This window comes from Alosa sapidissima, chromosome 5 (assembly GCF_018492685.1).
Source record: "Alosa sapidissima isolate fAloSap1 chromosome 5, fAloSap1.pri, whole genome shotgun sequence".
NCBI classification, from domain to species: Eukaryota; Metazoa; Chordata; class Actinopteri; order Clupeiformes; family Clupeidae; genus Alosa; species Alosa sapidissima.
Genome location: NC_055961.1, coordinates 38,356,400 through 38,370,922, shown reverse-complemented (window position 1 = coordinate 38,370,922; position 14,523 = coordinate 38,356,400). Strand labels below are relative to the sequence as shown.

The window sequence follows — 14,523 nt, the reverse complement described above, 5'->3', positions numbered from 1 at the left end:
AGTTCTAAGCGTCTTTGTATGCTTATATCTGATTTCACTCGACTGTGAATGCATGTAGGCCTATATATGTTGTAAGACATGTAAAATAAATGAATGACACTGGCACTACGCACAAATTAATGTAGCCTAAACTTACACCGCACTTTCCTAATAACTTAAGTTCTCTCTGACAGTAGCTAGAATGCATAAAAAAACACCGGGAAAAACAGTGTTCAGTCCACCAAGTCATAAGCTATCGGCGCTGCGCAGCACCAGTTGTGATATTTATCTGACGGAGTGTAATCGTAGGTAATGTCATGTATGAAAACTAGTATTGTTAGGCAATACTATAAGTGCAAGTCCAGGGCAGCTGAGGTGTGGCGATGACATCATCGATACGCAAGCAGGATGTGCGGTTTTGCTGTCTAAACGAATTCAAACGGGCTACGGTTTCAGATTTTTCCACTCTGGGACCAGGTTTCAGAAAAGTGTGGTTTCGGGCAGTGCGTACAGAATTCGTTTGGACGCTCAGCCAAGACGAAGCAAAACCTCTGCGTTTAACCTAAAAAGCGTCTCCGTGTGGACAGGCCCTTAGTTGACTAGATTTTAATCGGTCAAGTTGAAGAGCTGATTAGGCTGATGTCCCTTGCATTTTGCAACTGCGAGGTCCGCACAGAAATGTTTCATTTTGCGAATGAGATGTCCACGCTGTCCCCTGTGCGACGTGTTCGCCCCCAGTTTCAGAGCTATTCTAAATGCAAAATTGCACAGAGGGCCGTGACTGTGGTAAACTATCCTAATAGAAAACTGATAGCTTTCCTGGCTAAATGTAAATGGTATAAATTAGGCCTATTAGACAACATAAATTGTGCTGACGACCCAAATAAAATCTCCTGCGACCCACCCATGGGTCGTGACCCAGTCTTTGGGAAACACTGGGCTAGACGTACTAACACATTTGTGCCAACTTCAGGTGTAATTTCATAAAAACATGGCATAGTATGTACAAACAGGCCACACTTTGGTAAAACCGCAGACTGCCTGTCGCAGGAGCAGAGAATGGCAAGTTGCGCTTTTCTGTATAATACAGTATGCATTTATGGGAGGGTCATGGGACAAGTGGGTGTTTCGCGTAAAAAGATGGAGAGAAGCATAAAATGTGCCTAATTATGTATTCCCAATGTTTCCCAAACATTGACTTTTTTGTGGCGGCCCACCACAATATCAACATTGACCACCACACAATGATTTTCCAGGTTGTACTAAATTGTAATTGTGCATTCAAGCTAATTCTGCAAACCTACCACCACAAATAGAATTTCCCCAATTCTGTGGGGAACACTGATTCCCCTGTATGTACGAAATTTTGGGGTGAAATATTTCCACCCTTTAAAAGCAGGCATAATCCAAATTGTGATTAAATGCATCAGTCAGAGAAATGTTCAAAGACAACAGAATTGGTATTCAAAACATCAGTTTTGCTTCTTTGTACTAAGTCCTATGTCAAAAGCAACCTTAACTTTCATTAGCCTTTCTAATGTCTTACTTTCACTTTTATGTCATCAACTCTCCTACCTGCTAGATTTGGCTATTAAAACTGGCATAGCCTACGTGCACAATTGACCGTTCGCAAAACCCCGCCCATCGAACGCAGATGAGCCAATGGCAGTCCAGTAGCTCCGTGCAGGCAGACATGGGCCGTCAACTTCACCTTACGGCTCCATAGAAATGTATTGGGAGCCTTGATATTTGTCCGGTTTTATGGGATTTTATAGTGATATGAGTTGAAAAGGACAGTCAAATTACATATGTGGGATTAACACAACACCGATACACAGAAAAATGCCTTTCAATCTTGATTACGTTTTCTGTAATTATGTTAATTTAGATTAAATTCTTTCAAGTAGAAAATGCAGCTCACAACATCAAATAAAATTGACCAATAAAAACTTAGCTAAAACAAACACAAATCTTTGACCAGGCAGAGTTCGATGCAAAAACGATCACAGAGAGATAGAGGGACACAGAACACACACAAAGAATGACTTTGGTAGGACATTGGTCAACCACCAACACCACCCACACACACACACCCTATAACCCCCCCCCCCCCCCCCCCCCCCAACACACACACACCCCATTACACCCCACACACTCACACACCATTACACCATACCCCCCAAATGCGCATACACCCCACATATCCACGCACACCATTACTCCTCCCCACACACACACACACACCAATTCATCACCCTGCCCACCACCCAAACACACAACATACCCCTCCCCACCCACACACGAAGCTATGGAACTCACTTCCAAATGACATCAGGCAGTGTGAATCCACTGCCCAGTTTAAAAAGGAACTGAAAACCTATCTCTTCAGACTAGCCTATGGACTATGATATGGCTAAATAGACTATATATTTCTGATAATTCGTCTCCTTTTTTGATATTTTTTCTTCTATTTGTTTTATCTGTGAAGCGACCTTGGGTGTCCTGAAAGGTAGCTGAGTCAATGACATGACGTCTAGATTTTCTGTCCAACAGGATTTTTATAAATCAGCAAGTTTATAAAAGGTTTGAATGTCTGAAGACACACCATGTGGGATCACTCCCATATTTGTAACGACTTTAACTTTTCAAAAATCATTAGGTATTTATTAAGCTTATGTGTTGCAACCGTCCGGCCATGACTGCTGTTTGGGAAACTTTAGAATTACACCATCAACAAACTACCATTTTGGGACTTGTTACCACAAGTTTAAATTTATTTAAATATCTTGAGTTACATCATAAACTAGTTTGCCAGGCACCCATTGGAGCAACAAACAAGTTTATAATTCTCTCTCATATCGCCAAATTTGGACGTCATGTGGTATGACCTCAAAAATACAATGAATATATATTTTTTGATTACAAATAAAATAGTGACCTTTTAGAGGAATCAAGTTTGTTTTGTGTAGGTGGTCAATTCTGTGCCTGTAAATTTGACCATGCGATGCGACCAAACATCATGTGGTGCGAATATTACAAAATGCATTTTGTTTGTGGTTTTACATTTAATTTACACTTTATGTCTACACACTTTATTTTAGTGTTATATGGAATCATTTTTTAAATTGAGTGATTTCTTCAAATATTTCAGAAACGACTATTTACATTTACTTTGGTATATTTACATGCCAAAAATGTAAACTTTTTAATTTTACATGTAAGTTTACTTAAACTGTGCATGTTAATACAGGATTTTATTATCATTATTGGGGGCCAAGCAGCGAAGCTGCGTAGGCACCCATTGTGTTTGTATGTTTTCTTCCCTATTATTATTTCGCCATGGGAGTCTATTGCAGCCTATAAAACCGTCTGGTAAAAAGTTCTGAATTTGGCATGCTGATTGGGGACAGGCCCATAATTAATTTCACCCAGTTTGATGTTGGCACCTCAAATGCTCTAGTACCACCAACTGGTCAAAGTTGGAAGTGAGTTCACACACATAACTTTTGACCCATTGGCCCGATTTTCAAAAAAGAAGTATCGTTGGAATCCTTAGACCAAGTCGAGTTCAACGCACCTTATGGTGTCAATATCGGTCATGATGATTTTTCCGCCATATTGGATTTTATCAAAAGTGAAACAATTTTCTCACAGGTCACAAATATTGTCCGATCGACACAAAACTTGACACACATGATTTTCAGAACAAGCCTTAAAAAAGTCATGCTTTTTGTAGCAATATCTAAAAGCAATCGCCCGTATCAGCCAATCGAAATTGGTGGTGAAGCCGCCAAACAGGAAGTGAGCTCATATCTCAGCAACCCTTGCATCAAAACTTATCTTACCTAGCGTTCATGGGCTTCGGAAAAACCTTTTTCCCAGTGAAAACATCATCATTCCGCGTCATTCACGTCACGTAATGTGTGAGTCAGAGGTCGGAAACTGGGGCTAGATTTTGCTAACAGAGTTGCCCAGTTAGGGGCTCGTCATTACTTTTGTCGTCACGTTGTAGTTTGTTTGTAGTCCATGTGGCCTTTCATGTCCAATAGTTTTAATGTAAACTTGGGAATTTGCCGTTTTTGTCACTTTCTTTCTTTCACAAGCGTCTTACACTATATTTTAAGCAAATACAGTTGTTTATTTAGGATTAGTGAGTGTATGTTTTATAATGTAGAAAAAAGTGCGCACATCTAAATGTTAAAAAAGTAGGTGCTGGACTCAAAAAGTGACAATAAAAATTACAAAGAAGTCCGCACACTAGAGCTCCATTATTTTTTTTTTCCTTTTTATTCACCACATGTGACGTTTCGGGACACACTGCCCTTCCTCAGACAAAATGACATAAGCCTAACAGCTGTTTTAAGTTAAGGCTGATTATTGTTAAGCTTATTGAATAACTTCCTGATTCTGAAGACAAGCCATTTTGTGGAATGATGCATCATCGTTTGAAATTTGCAACGATGTGATTCAATCTCTGGTAGGCCTATAAGTGACATCACGCTCTGTCTGCCACTTGTTGTCTGTAGCTGATCAAAATGGCATAGCCTAAGCCTAAAGCTTTAATGTAAGGCTATGTTTAGCCTATTGAATAGCTTAACGATATAGAAGACAAAATCCGGGACCATTAGCCTATCGCTCATTTCAATTTGGGACCTTGCAGTCGGAATTGTTGTTTGTTTATTCAAAGTCTCAAGTCCAAAGTAGCATGGGCCATTCAAAGCGTCAGTTTATTGCACATACTTTTTATGTCATTTTGAATAGCCACTACATACCCGTGTTTGTTGGCGTGTTGTTGCAAAATCCGCGGAATCATTTTATGCAAGCACACTGCATAGGGAGTCATTATTGTTGAGGTCAGACATGGTAATCATCCAAACATTTTGCATCTTAATCCGTGATTCAGTGATGCCAAAACTCCGCTTGTCCTAGCTGTGCTGTGTGAGATGGTTGTGTGCTGTGCTGTGTGAGAGGGGGAGTGGCTACGGTAGAGCGGAGAAAGCCAACGTGTGCTTCTTTTACCGATATATTTAATAATATATTTTGAATTACTTCTCCAAATAACGTCAAACTTGGCCCTGGACTTACTCGTGCCCGTAGCAAGACACTTGTTCAAGTTTGAAATCAATCAGACTATCGGTTCGACAGATATGCAAGCCTACAGTGCTATGTATGAGGGGGAGTGGCTACAGTAGAGCAGCGAAAACCAATTTGTGCTTCTTTTACCAATATATTTAACGATATGTTTTGCATTACTTATCCAAACAACGGCAAACTTGGCATTGCACTTACTCGTGCCCGTAGCAAGACACCTGTCAAGTTTGAAATCAATCGGACCAACGGTCGAGAGATATGCGAATAACAGACACACACACAGACAGACACACAGACACACACACAGACAGATAGAAGTTCCTGCAATTTAGATAGATAACTAAAAATGTCATTATCAAGGTGATAAACTATGTAAATGCTTTGTGTGGGAAGCGAACCTGAGAACACGCACGAATATGCCTTTACTATGCCATCTCGCTATGCGTTGGATTCCTAGAACCACACACGTCAAGTTAAAACATTTTAAGTTGCATAATTTACATAAATTCTTTGGAACTAGTGAATATGTAAATCAATGCTTGGTGACACTGTCGGAAAAAAGTTTCTACTTCTATTGTTGAAGTTGTAGGCTACAGGTGATGAAAGCACGGGTTGACGGAAACATCTCTTTGGACTCGTTTTCCGACTGATGGTTTTTTTTTTTGCAACACAGCTTGATTAAGCTTGAAAGTTAACCTGCTACTAACCAGGTTAGCTCTGTGGCATAAATTCCCATGGTTACCAAACTGGGATTCACGCAATCCACACTAATTGAACGGAACTCTCACTAAAATTAGCAAGACTTATTGAAATAAGCCAGGTTTGGCCTTTAGCGAGGTTGATGGAATACCCCTCTGGTAATACTGTGGGAGGTCCTTAGGCCTTGATACAGGCCAACTTGTCAATGTAATTGATCTGGGGCCGTATTCACAAAGAATTTTAAGGATAAAAGTAGCTCCTAACTGGCGAATTTAGGAGCAACTCCTAAAAATAATGGGTGTGTCACCCCTAACTTTAGGACTCCTAATTTTTTTCACTAAAAGTAATTCACAAAGCATTTTAGACCTAAAAGTAGCACCTAAGTCTGGGACAGCTTAAAAGAAGTCGAGAGGACTCCTAACTCACTAAGACCTATTCACAAACCCTTTTTGTGGCATTTCACGTTGTGATGTTTTAAAATGCGTATGCAGCTACAGGAGCTTCCAATCGTGAGGGAATTTTGCATTGTAGGCATAAAAGGGATGCAATAACGCCACCAACAACAACCAAAAATATAGCTGCAAGCAGCAATGTGGGGGCCAAGCAGTTGAGCAAGAGTTGTCATAGCAACCCAATGTTGATACATTATACACACACCCAATTAACCCCCCCCGTCCCACACACACACATATACACAGATAAACTTCCTCCCCCACACACCCCAATGGCTCCCCACACATACGCATGCCTCAAACTTCACCAAATGTATTGTGCGTCCTCAGGTTGTAGTCACAAGTCCACATACCAAGTTTGGTGTCGATACGAGAAAGTGTTGATAATTATAGCGCCCCTAGTGTTCAAAGGTCACTAAATATATTGAGCGTCTTCGGGATGTGTCCCGAGTCCATGTACCAAGTTTGGTGTCGATACGAGAAAGTGTTGCAAATTATAGCACCCCTAGTGGTCAAAGGTCACTAAATGTATTGTCCTTATTCAGGATGTGGTCCCGAGTCCAGGTACCAAGTTTGGTGTCGATACGAGAAAGTGATGCAAATTATAGCACCCCTAGTGGTCAAAGGTCGCTAAAATTATTGTTTGTCCTCAGGATGTGCTCCCGAGTCAATGAGCCAAGTTTGGTTTCGATACGTGAAAGCATTGAAGAAATATGAGCCCACTTCCTGTGATTATAGCGCCACATAGTGGTCAAAATGTACCACATTTCTTGAGCGTCCTCCTGATTGGGTCATGAGCCCATATACCTAGTTTGGTTTTGATATGTGAAAGCATTGCTGAGATATCACTTCACTTCCTGTTTGGCGGCTTTGCCGCCAAACTTGATTGGTCGTCACAGGCAACCGGTTTTGAATATGTCTCCAAAAAGCAATGCGTTTATGAGTCAAGGTCTGACGATCATCTACGTCAAGTTTCATGAAAATCGGAGAAACTTTGTGACCTTTGATGCCTTTTAAATGTTTTTGGTGAAATCCAATATGGAGGTCGTATTAATTATGTTGACGTCATATGTTGACATGTGTCGGCCTAAGGACCTCTCAAGGTATTAACAGATATCACTAATATGCTTTAATTCCAAACACATGACCCGTTACAGGCTAAAACGTAATTTTGGTAATTATAGCGCCACCTATAGGTCAAAAGTCACCAAATTTATTGAGCCTCCTCCTAATTGGGTCCTGAGACCCTATACTGAGTTTGGTGTTGATACGCGAAAGCCTTGCTGAGATCACTTCACTTCCTGTTTGGCGGCTTCGCTGCCAAACTTGATTGGTCGTGACGGGCGACGGGTTTTGAATATGGCTCCTAAAAGCAATGCATTTATGAGTCATGGTCTGAAGATCATCTGCGTCAAGTTTCGTGAAAATCGGACAAACTTTGCCAACTTTGATGCCTTTTAGCTGTTTTTGATTAAATCCAATATGGCAGCCTGATCAATTAAGTTTACCTCATAAATTCACATCTGCGTTGAGTTCGGTCTCATCCAAGGATTCCAAATATACCTTAATGTTCAAAATGTGATGTACGGTAAATGCATAGATGCAATTCAAACTTTGAAACGTTGGTGGCGCTAGAGCACTCCAGGTGCAGACATCAAACTTTGATAAATTAAAGATATGACTGTACCGAATCAATGTGCCAAATTTCTCAACTTTTTACTGTACGGTTCAATGGCAAATGAGCGTTTCGTTATAATAATAATAATAAGAAGAAGAATACGTAGAATCACTATGGGTTGCCTCGCAGCTTCGCTGCTTGGCCCCCAATAATAAGAATACGTAGAATCACTATGGGTTGCCTCGCAGCTTCGCTGCTTGGCCCCCAACTACTCATTGTCAACATTTAAATTAAATGTAATGTTTCATTGTGAATCAAATTAAAATGTTCTCCTCTTTGCAAACGTAGGCATAGGCTATGGTGACAGGTTAATTTAATAATGTTGCAAAGATACTGCATCAATCCACATGTTTCATTAGGCTATAGGCTATTTGTTTTGCCTTACTCTTTATTCATTTAGGCTAGGGCTTTTTATTCAGTTCAGTTTATTCATCATCTTCCGTCCTTCGCACTACTTGTGTAGCGCACGCATTCTCAGACCTGTCACCTGTCACTCATCATCGTAAGGGAGGAGTTTGGAATTCCCGCGCTACAATCATCAGCCAATCAAGGTGGTCACTTCAGTCAAGCTCGTGCATGAGTAATGACATCATACATAGCAACGAAGACTCACTCTTAGTTTAGGAGTTGTCATTTTTCCTTACTAAGAGTAAGTAAATTAGTAAGTAAGTAAGTAAATTTAATTTATAGAGCACATTTAAAACAGTTTCCACTGACCACTGTCTACTGAAGTGCTGTACAGAGGATATGGCTAAAAATAGAAAATAAAAGCAAATCAGAACAAGCAAAATATAAAAGGCAAGCACAGAGAAAGTAAGCAAGACAAATACAGAAATACAATAGACAAATAGAGAGCCCTAAACAAATAAATAGCAACAGTACAGAAGACACTTGAATATGAAGAAGAGAGGAGAGAGATGGACAGCTAGGAAGCAGGGAAGGCCAAGGAGTAAAGGTGGATCTTTAGTCTTGATTTAAAAGTGGTGATGGAGGGAGACAGTCTAACATCTGGGGGCAGAAAATTCCACAGACGTGGGGCTGCTACCGCAAAAGCTCTATCGCCTCTTTGCTTGAGGCGGGTGCGGGCCACAGAGAGAAGACCCTTGTCGGCAGATCTAAGGAACCTGGATGCTAAGAGGAGATGGAGGAGGTCTGAAATATATGAGGGAGCCAACCTATGCAGTGCCTTATAAACAATCAGAAGGACTTTGAAGTGGACCCTAAAGCTAATGGGGAGCCAGTGTAAGGAGGCCAGTACAGGGGTGATGTGTTGGTATTTCTTGGTGCCAGTAAGCAACCTAGCAGCTGCATTTTGTACCAATTGCAGACGAGAAAGTTGGGACTGGGGGAGACCAAGATGGAGGGGAGTTGCAATAATCTAACCGGGATGTAACAAATGCATGAATTACTGTTTCTAAGTCCTTGGGAGACAAAGAGGGTTTGAGATGGGAAACAATTCTCAGCTGATGGAAGCTACTCTTGATAACAGAGCTAATCTGCCTTTTAAAACAGAGCTCTGAATCAAGGATGACACCTAGATTTTTGGCATGTGGCTTGACAGGAGAGGTGGGCTAATTTTCCTTCAATCAGGGGTCTAGCTTTAGAAGGACCAAAAATTATGACCTCTGTCTTATCATCATTTAGCTGAAGGAAGTTATTATTCATCCAGCACTTAATATCCTGGAGACAATCCAGAAGAGGCTGAATGGAGTTATCAGATTTTAAGGGCAGGTATAGCTGGGTGTAATCAACATAGAAGTGAAAAGAGATGTCATATCGCCGGATGATGTCACCAAGGGGGAGCATATAAACAGAACAGCAAAGGGCCCAAAATGGAGCCTTGCGGGACCCCATAGGAAACAGGAGCTGAGGAGGAAGAGGAGCAACCAAGGGATACTGAGAAGGTTCTGTGTCTGAGGTAGGAGCTGAACCAAAGTAGTGCTGTCCCCTTTATGCCTACCCAGTCCTCAAGACGGGTAAGGAGGGTGTTGTGGTCCACAGTATGAAACGCTGCGCTGAGGTCCAGTAGAACCAGGATTGCATTTTGACCTGAATCTAGAGTGAGAAGCAGATCGTTGGTGACTAGGGCTGGGCAATATGGCTGAAAACTGTAGAACGATATAAGTATTTCATATCAGTCGATATCGATAATTATTGATTTTTTTTTAATCTATTTCAGATAAGGACCAGAAGGGTAAAAAAAATCTAATTAAACACTTATTTTAAACTTAACCTTCCTCTGATTTTAATCACCTCAGTTATCAATCAAAGCAAACAGGGAAAAGAAATAGCAACACAATCATAAAAAACACTCAAATAAATAAATGTGCACATAAGTCTGAATGAAAAGCAGCACTGGTTGAAGCCTGGAAATATTGTAAACAAAGTAGCTTAATTTGCTAGTTTATCATAGTCTACTGGTTAGACTGTTCAGTTTCCCCACGTGTGTTTAAGTTTCAAATGAATACTTTTTCTCCTTGGGACAGGCCCTTTGAGTCTTGGAAAATACTTTTCCATTTGCATCGGGATTGAAATGATTAGAACTTAGCAATCAATTTGAATGCAACAGTTTTTAACAAATTCGTGCAGCGTGTTAATGATGCTAACCGGATTTAATAGCAATTTAGCCAGTCGTCTTGCACGATTGTGAATGTTTGGATTACAAGCTGAGGAGGGATGCGCCTGTTGAGAGGGAGAGAGAGAGAGTGCACGGGGCAAGGACTCATTGAGAGTCTGTGTTGAGGTAGGCCTACTTCTATCGCCTACTCTGGTAGAGTTGCACATACTAGCTACAATGCCAGATATATTTAGCCTATTCATTTATGGACAACGTAAGGCGGGAGGTGTGTTTTTAATTAGGCTATCGAATGTTCTATCGAACGTATTTTTTATTGATATCAATTACATGTCTATTGCGATACATATCGCTATCGTTTTATCGCCCAGCCCTATTGGTGACTTTTAGCAGAGCCGATTCAGTACTGTGGAGTGTTCTAAAACCTGACTGGAAGGGCTCAAGGATGTTATGCTCAGTCAGGAAGGGAAGCAACTGGGCCAGCACTACTTTCTCCAGTACCTTGGAAAGGAAAGGGAGTTTAGAGATGGGGTGGTAATTATTCAAAGAATTTGCATCCAGGTTTGGCTTTTTAAGCAGGGGTTGGACCACCGCATGCTTAAAGCAGGCAGGGACAGCACCAGATGTCATACAGGAGTTGATAACTAGCTGTATGGAAGGGCCCAACACATCAAAGGCATCTTTCAGGATAGGAGAGGGGACAACATCACCAGGGGAAGATGTGGGTTTCATACAGAGGACTATGTCCTTGAGATCTGCTAGCGATACATCAGCAAAGTGACTGAAAGTAAATAAAGGGCCTGAAGACACCTTAACTGTGTGTCATCAAGAATGGCTGAGCAGGAGGAGTGGAAAAGAGCAACCAAATCATCTGGGCTGGATGAGGCAGAGGAGGCTGAGGACATGATAGTAGCAATGGCCTCTTTGACAAAAAAGTCAGAGAACTGAGTTGCTGACTGAGAATTTATACAGCGCGAGTAGCGGCCAGTAGCTTCCGAGGAACTGCAAGAGTGGGTTTGATCAGAGGCATGGAACTCGGCTTCATCCAAGGATTCCAACGGTACCTCAATTATGAAAATCGGGCACACGGATCAAAAGTTATCTGCATTAACGCAACATCCAATAAGCTAAAACGCATAAATATTGTGGTTGCTTTGCTGGTTTCTAGGGCAATCATGCTGGTTGCTGTGGTGGTCACTAGGTTAGATACTTTTTGGGTCCTCTCTATAAAGATCCAACTTGAACTTAGGCCCTATGCTACTCCATTTAATCGAGAATGTGTCTTAGCACATAAGAGGGAGAGAAAACGAGTGGCAGGTTCCATTTGGCTTGTCATTGTTGATGATAATTGATATCTCCTTACAGACTTATGGGGGCGAGAAGAGGAATGAAGCAGGGGATGAGGATATCGACAGAGAAATAGATAGATAGATAGATAGATAGAGATCCCAAACATGAAATGAAGTGTTTGCACTTTCTGTGTATATTTTGTGGTATGTATTCATGCCAACAATGTTAATAAAATGATCAAATGCATTCAGTGACACTCATCTCATACAGTAAACCCATAATTCTCTTATTTTCACCGGGAAAAAATTGGCTAGTAGAAATTCTTATTGGCTAGTAACTTTAGAAAATTACCAGCCACATTGGCTGGTGATCAAAAAATTTAGAACCCTGATTATTATATCTCACATTAGTAAAGCAGTCGTCTGATGTGCATGTTTTCACAAACTTTGTGAACAATGTTAACACTTTAAACATTGACTGCTTTCAATTGCAAGTGCATACGACAATATAGCATAATAGTAATTGTGAAAATGATAAGCATAATGATAATTTGATTGGGGGGGGCAATGACTCCAAAGTCTGCCATGACCGGGCCTCAAGTCAAAGAAGTTTGAGAAAGGCTGCTTTCAACAACTAGGCTATTAACGTTTTCAGTACCACTGTAGCAGAAATCACATGAGAAGATGATTTTTTTCATCAAGGAGGCAGCATGGGAAACTTGTCGTTTTTCTGCCTTATTTTTCCGAAACTATTTTATTATTATTTCCAAGCCTTATGTAGGCCTACAGCTGTTACAAGAGGGTCTGGTGTCACTTTGTTATGATGCCCTTAACTCCCTCTCCAGATGTCGATTGGAGAAATGAATGGGAAACTTACTTCCGGAAACTAAGCTCTCTCGGAGGAGGGGCGGGATTGGTGAGCTCTATAAAATAAAAGAGAAATATTCGAAATAAATTTGCATTTGTGAATGCACATTGCCGGTTCTGACCTCGCGGCACGTCCATGTAGCCTCTTCACATTCTCAAACGACACAATAAGACAGAAGACTTCTACACTCAACTCTTCTAATCTACTCTAACGTTACTTATAGACACCATCGGTACTGTAGTCAGTTCTCACTGTGAATTGACATGAAGCTACCTTGGCTTCCTTTTCGGCTTCTTTCTTCTTCAAGAATGCAATGATATCGACAGTCTCTTTTTCTGCGCGGTACTGTTGATTTGTGAGTTCTTCATTAGCACGGGCAAGTCTGCGGGCGGCCTCACGGTACTCCAAGCGTGAGCTCTCGGTGATACCCAGCCTGGTTTCCCAAAGAGCAGCATTTGCTTTCGCCCTCTCGATTTCAGACTCTCTTTCACCTTTTGACTCCTGTTTTCCCTCTTTTTTACCTTTACTGCAACAAAGTGAACGAAAAGCAATTAACAATAACAGCAACTTAGTTCGGTAGACACGCATAATGCATGAATGGGTTGTTAGAAAAGTCAATCTAGCTAAAGTATAAGATCTATCTAACGATAGCGTTACGTTACTAACGTTAATATTTCACGCGTAGCATAGGTTTGTGCATCAGCTAACGTTAGAATAATTCAAAAAGTCTCACCTTTTCCCCTTCCTTCCCTTTTTTCCTTTCTTCTTAAGCATGGTCCTTGAGTGTGATGAAGAAGACACTTAACGTTTACAAGTAACCTTTTGTTTACCTGTGTTGCCACAGCAACGCAGGACAAATACAGTCGGGCTGTTTCCATAGGCTGTTTCTCAAAGTCTAAAGTGGCATTCTTTTTTTATTTTTTTTTTTATTTAAAGTGGCATTCTTCAAGGCTGCTATTTGAAGGATGTTACATCATCAAGTCCCGCCGAAGTAGGCTACTGTTCCAACGTCAAGCATCCATTCAAAGTCCAAATTCTACAAAGGCCGTCCTTTTGCCGAATTTTCGAGGATGCGTGTGTATCCTTTGCGTGCTCGGAACACCCACAATCCTGTGCGCGCAAGGCCTAGGACCTACTAAACAAGGCAGTTCACTATGTATTTAAATTGAAACATTGTCTTAATGTCACTCTGTAGCCTAAATGAATGGGCTCAGGTCATTTTTATAACTTTTAACTCTTACACCGTAATCATGTAAAGAAGGCATTTAGGAAGGGTATTTAAACCCAGTGGTAGAAATAATGGGTGTGCATTATGTGGTGCATAGGGGCACAGTACCATAAGGGCAAAAAGGCTTTTTGAAAAAGCAATTTTTTTATGTTTTCTTTATGTAGCTGGGGTTGTGTGTTTCTAAATCATTTCTGCATTTCCTCAATGCTATAGCCTAACATTTTAGAAGACTAACAGACTAGAGTAGGCGCCCTATCGTAAGATTCCATCATATAATTTTGACATAGAATAGGGAACGGGGGCGCCGTGAACGAGTAGCCTAGTGAGTTATTTTCTATGGAAAATGATGGATAAAGCAAAATAGCTGTCGGGGGCTAAAAATAGAAAAAGAAAGAGGGAAAAGGAGATGGCATGTCAATAGTTAAAAAAGTGGATGGTGAAAGGCAACAGGTAGCCTCTCAGTGCTACATCAGTGCTAAATAATAATTAGTCATCAATTGGGTGGCAGCCCCACCCAGGGACGGACTGGGACCAAAAATCGGCCCTGGAATATTTGGCCCAAGCGGCCCTCAAATCGGTCGGGCACACCTAATTAAATACAAAATATTTGCATTACCCTTAAATATGCATATATTTTCAACTATCATGGAGCACTGAAAGTGAT

General features: G+C 41.0%; 1 protein-coding gene and 1 long non-coding RNA gene across 2 annotated transcripts in view; one reads left to right on the top strand and one right to left on the bottom strand.

Moving 5' to 3' along the window:
- si:ch211-163l21.10 (basal body-orientation factor 1) overlaps window positions 1-13,496 on the bottom strand; it is a 144,587-nt gene extending 131,091 nt beyond the window's left edge. Inside the window, exons 1-2 of the mRNA XM_042091328.1 lie at window positions 13,365-13,496; window positions 12,905-13,157 (exon numbers count right to left, since the gene is read on the bottom strand). Of these exons, the coding sequence (XP_041947262.1) occupies window positions 12,905-13,157; window positions 13,365-13,405 (294 nt within the window). The 5' untranslated portion in view covers window positions 13,406-13,496. The remainder of the gene's footprint in view (window positions 1-12,904; window positions 13,158-13,364) is intronic.
- Window positions 4,458-10,713, top strand: LOC121708665. Its single transcript, XR_006031741.1, has 3 exons — window positions 4,458-4,543; window positions 7,897-7,904; window positions 10,701-10,713. It is a non-coding gene; the product is annotated as an uncharacterized LOC121708665 (long non-coding RNA).
- Window positions 13,497-14,523: the final 1,027 nt, after the last annotated feature.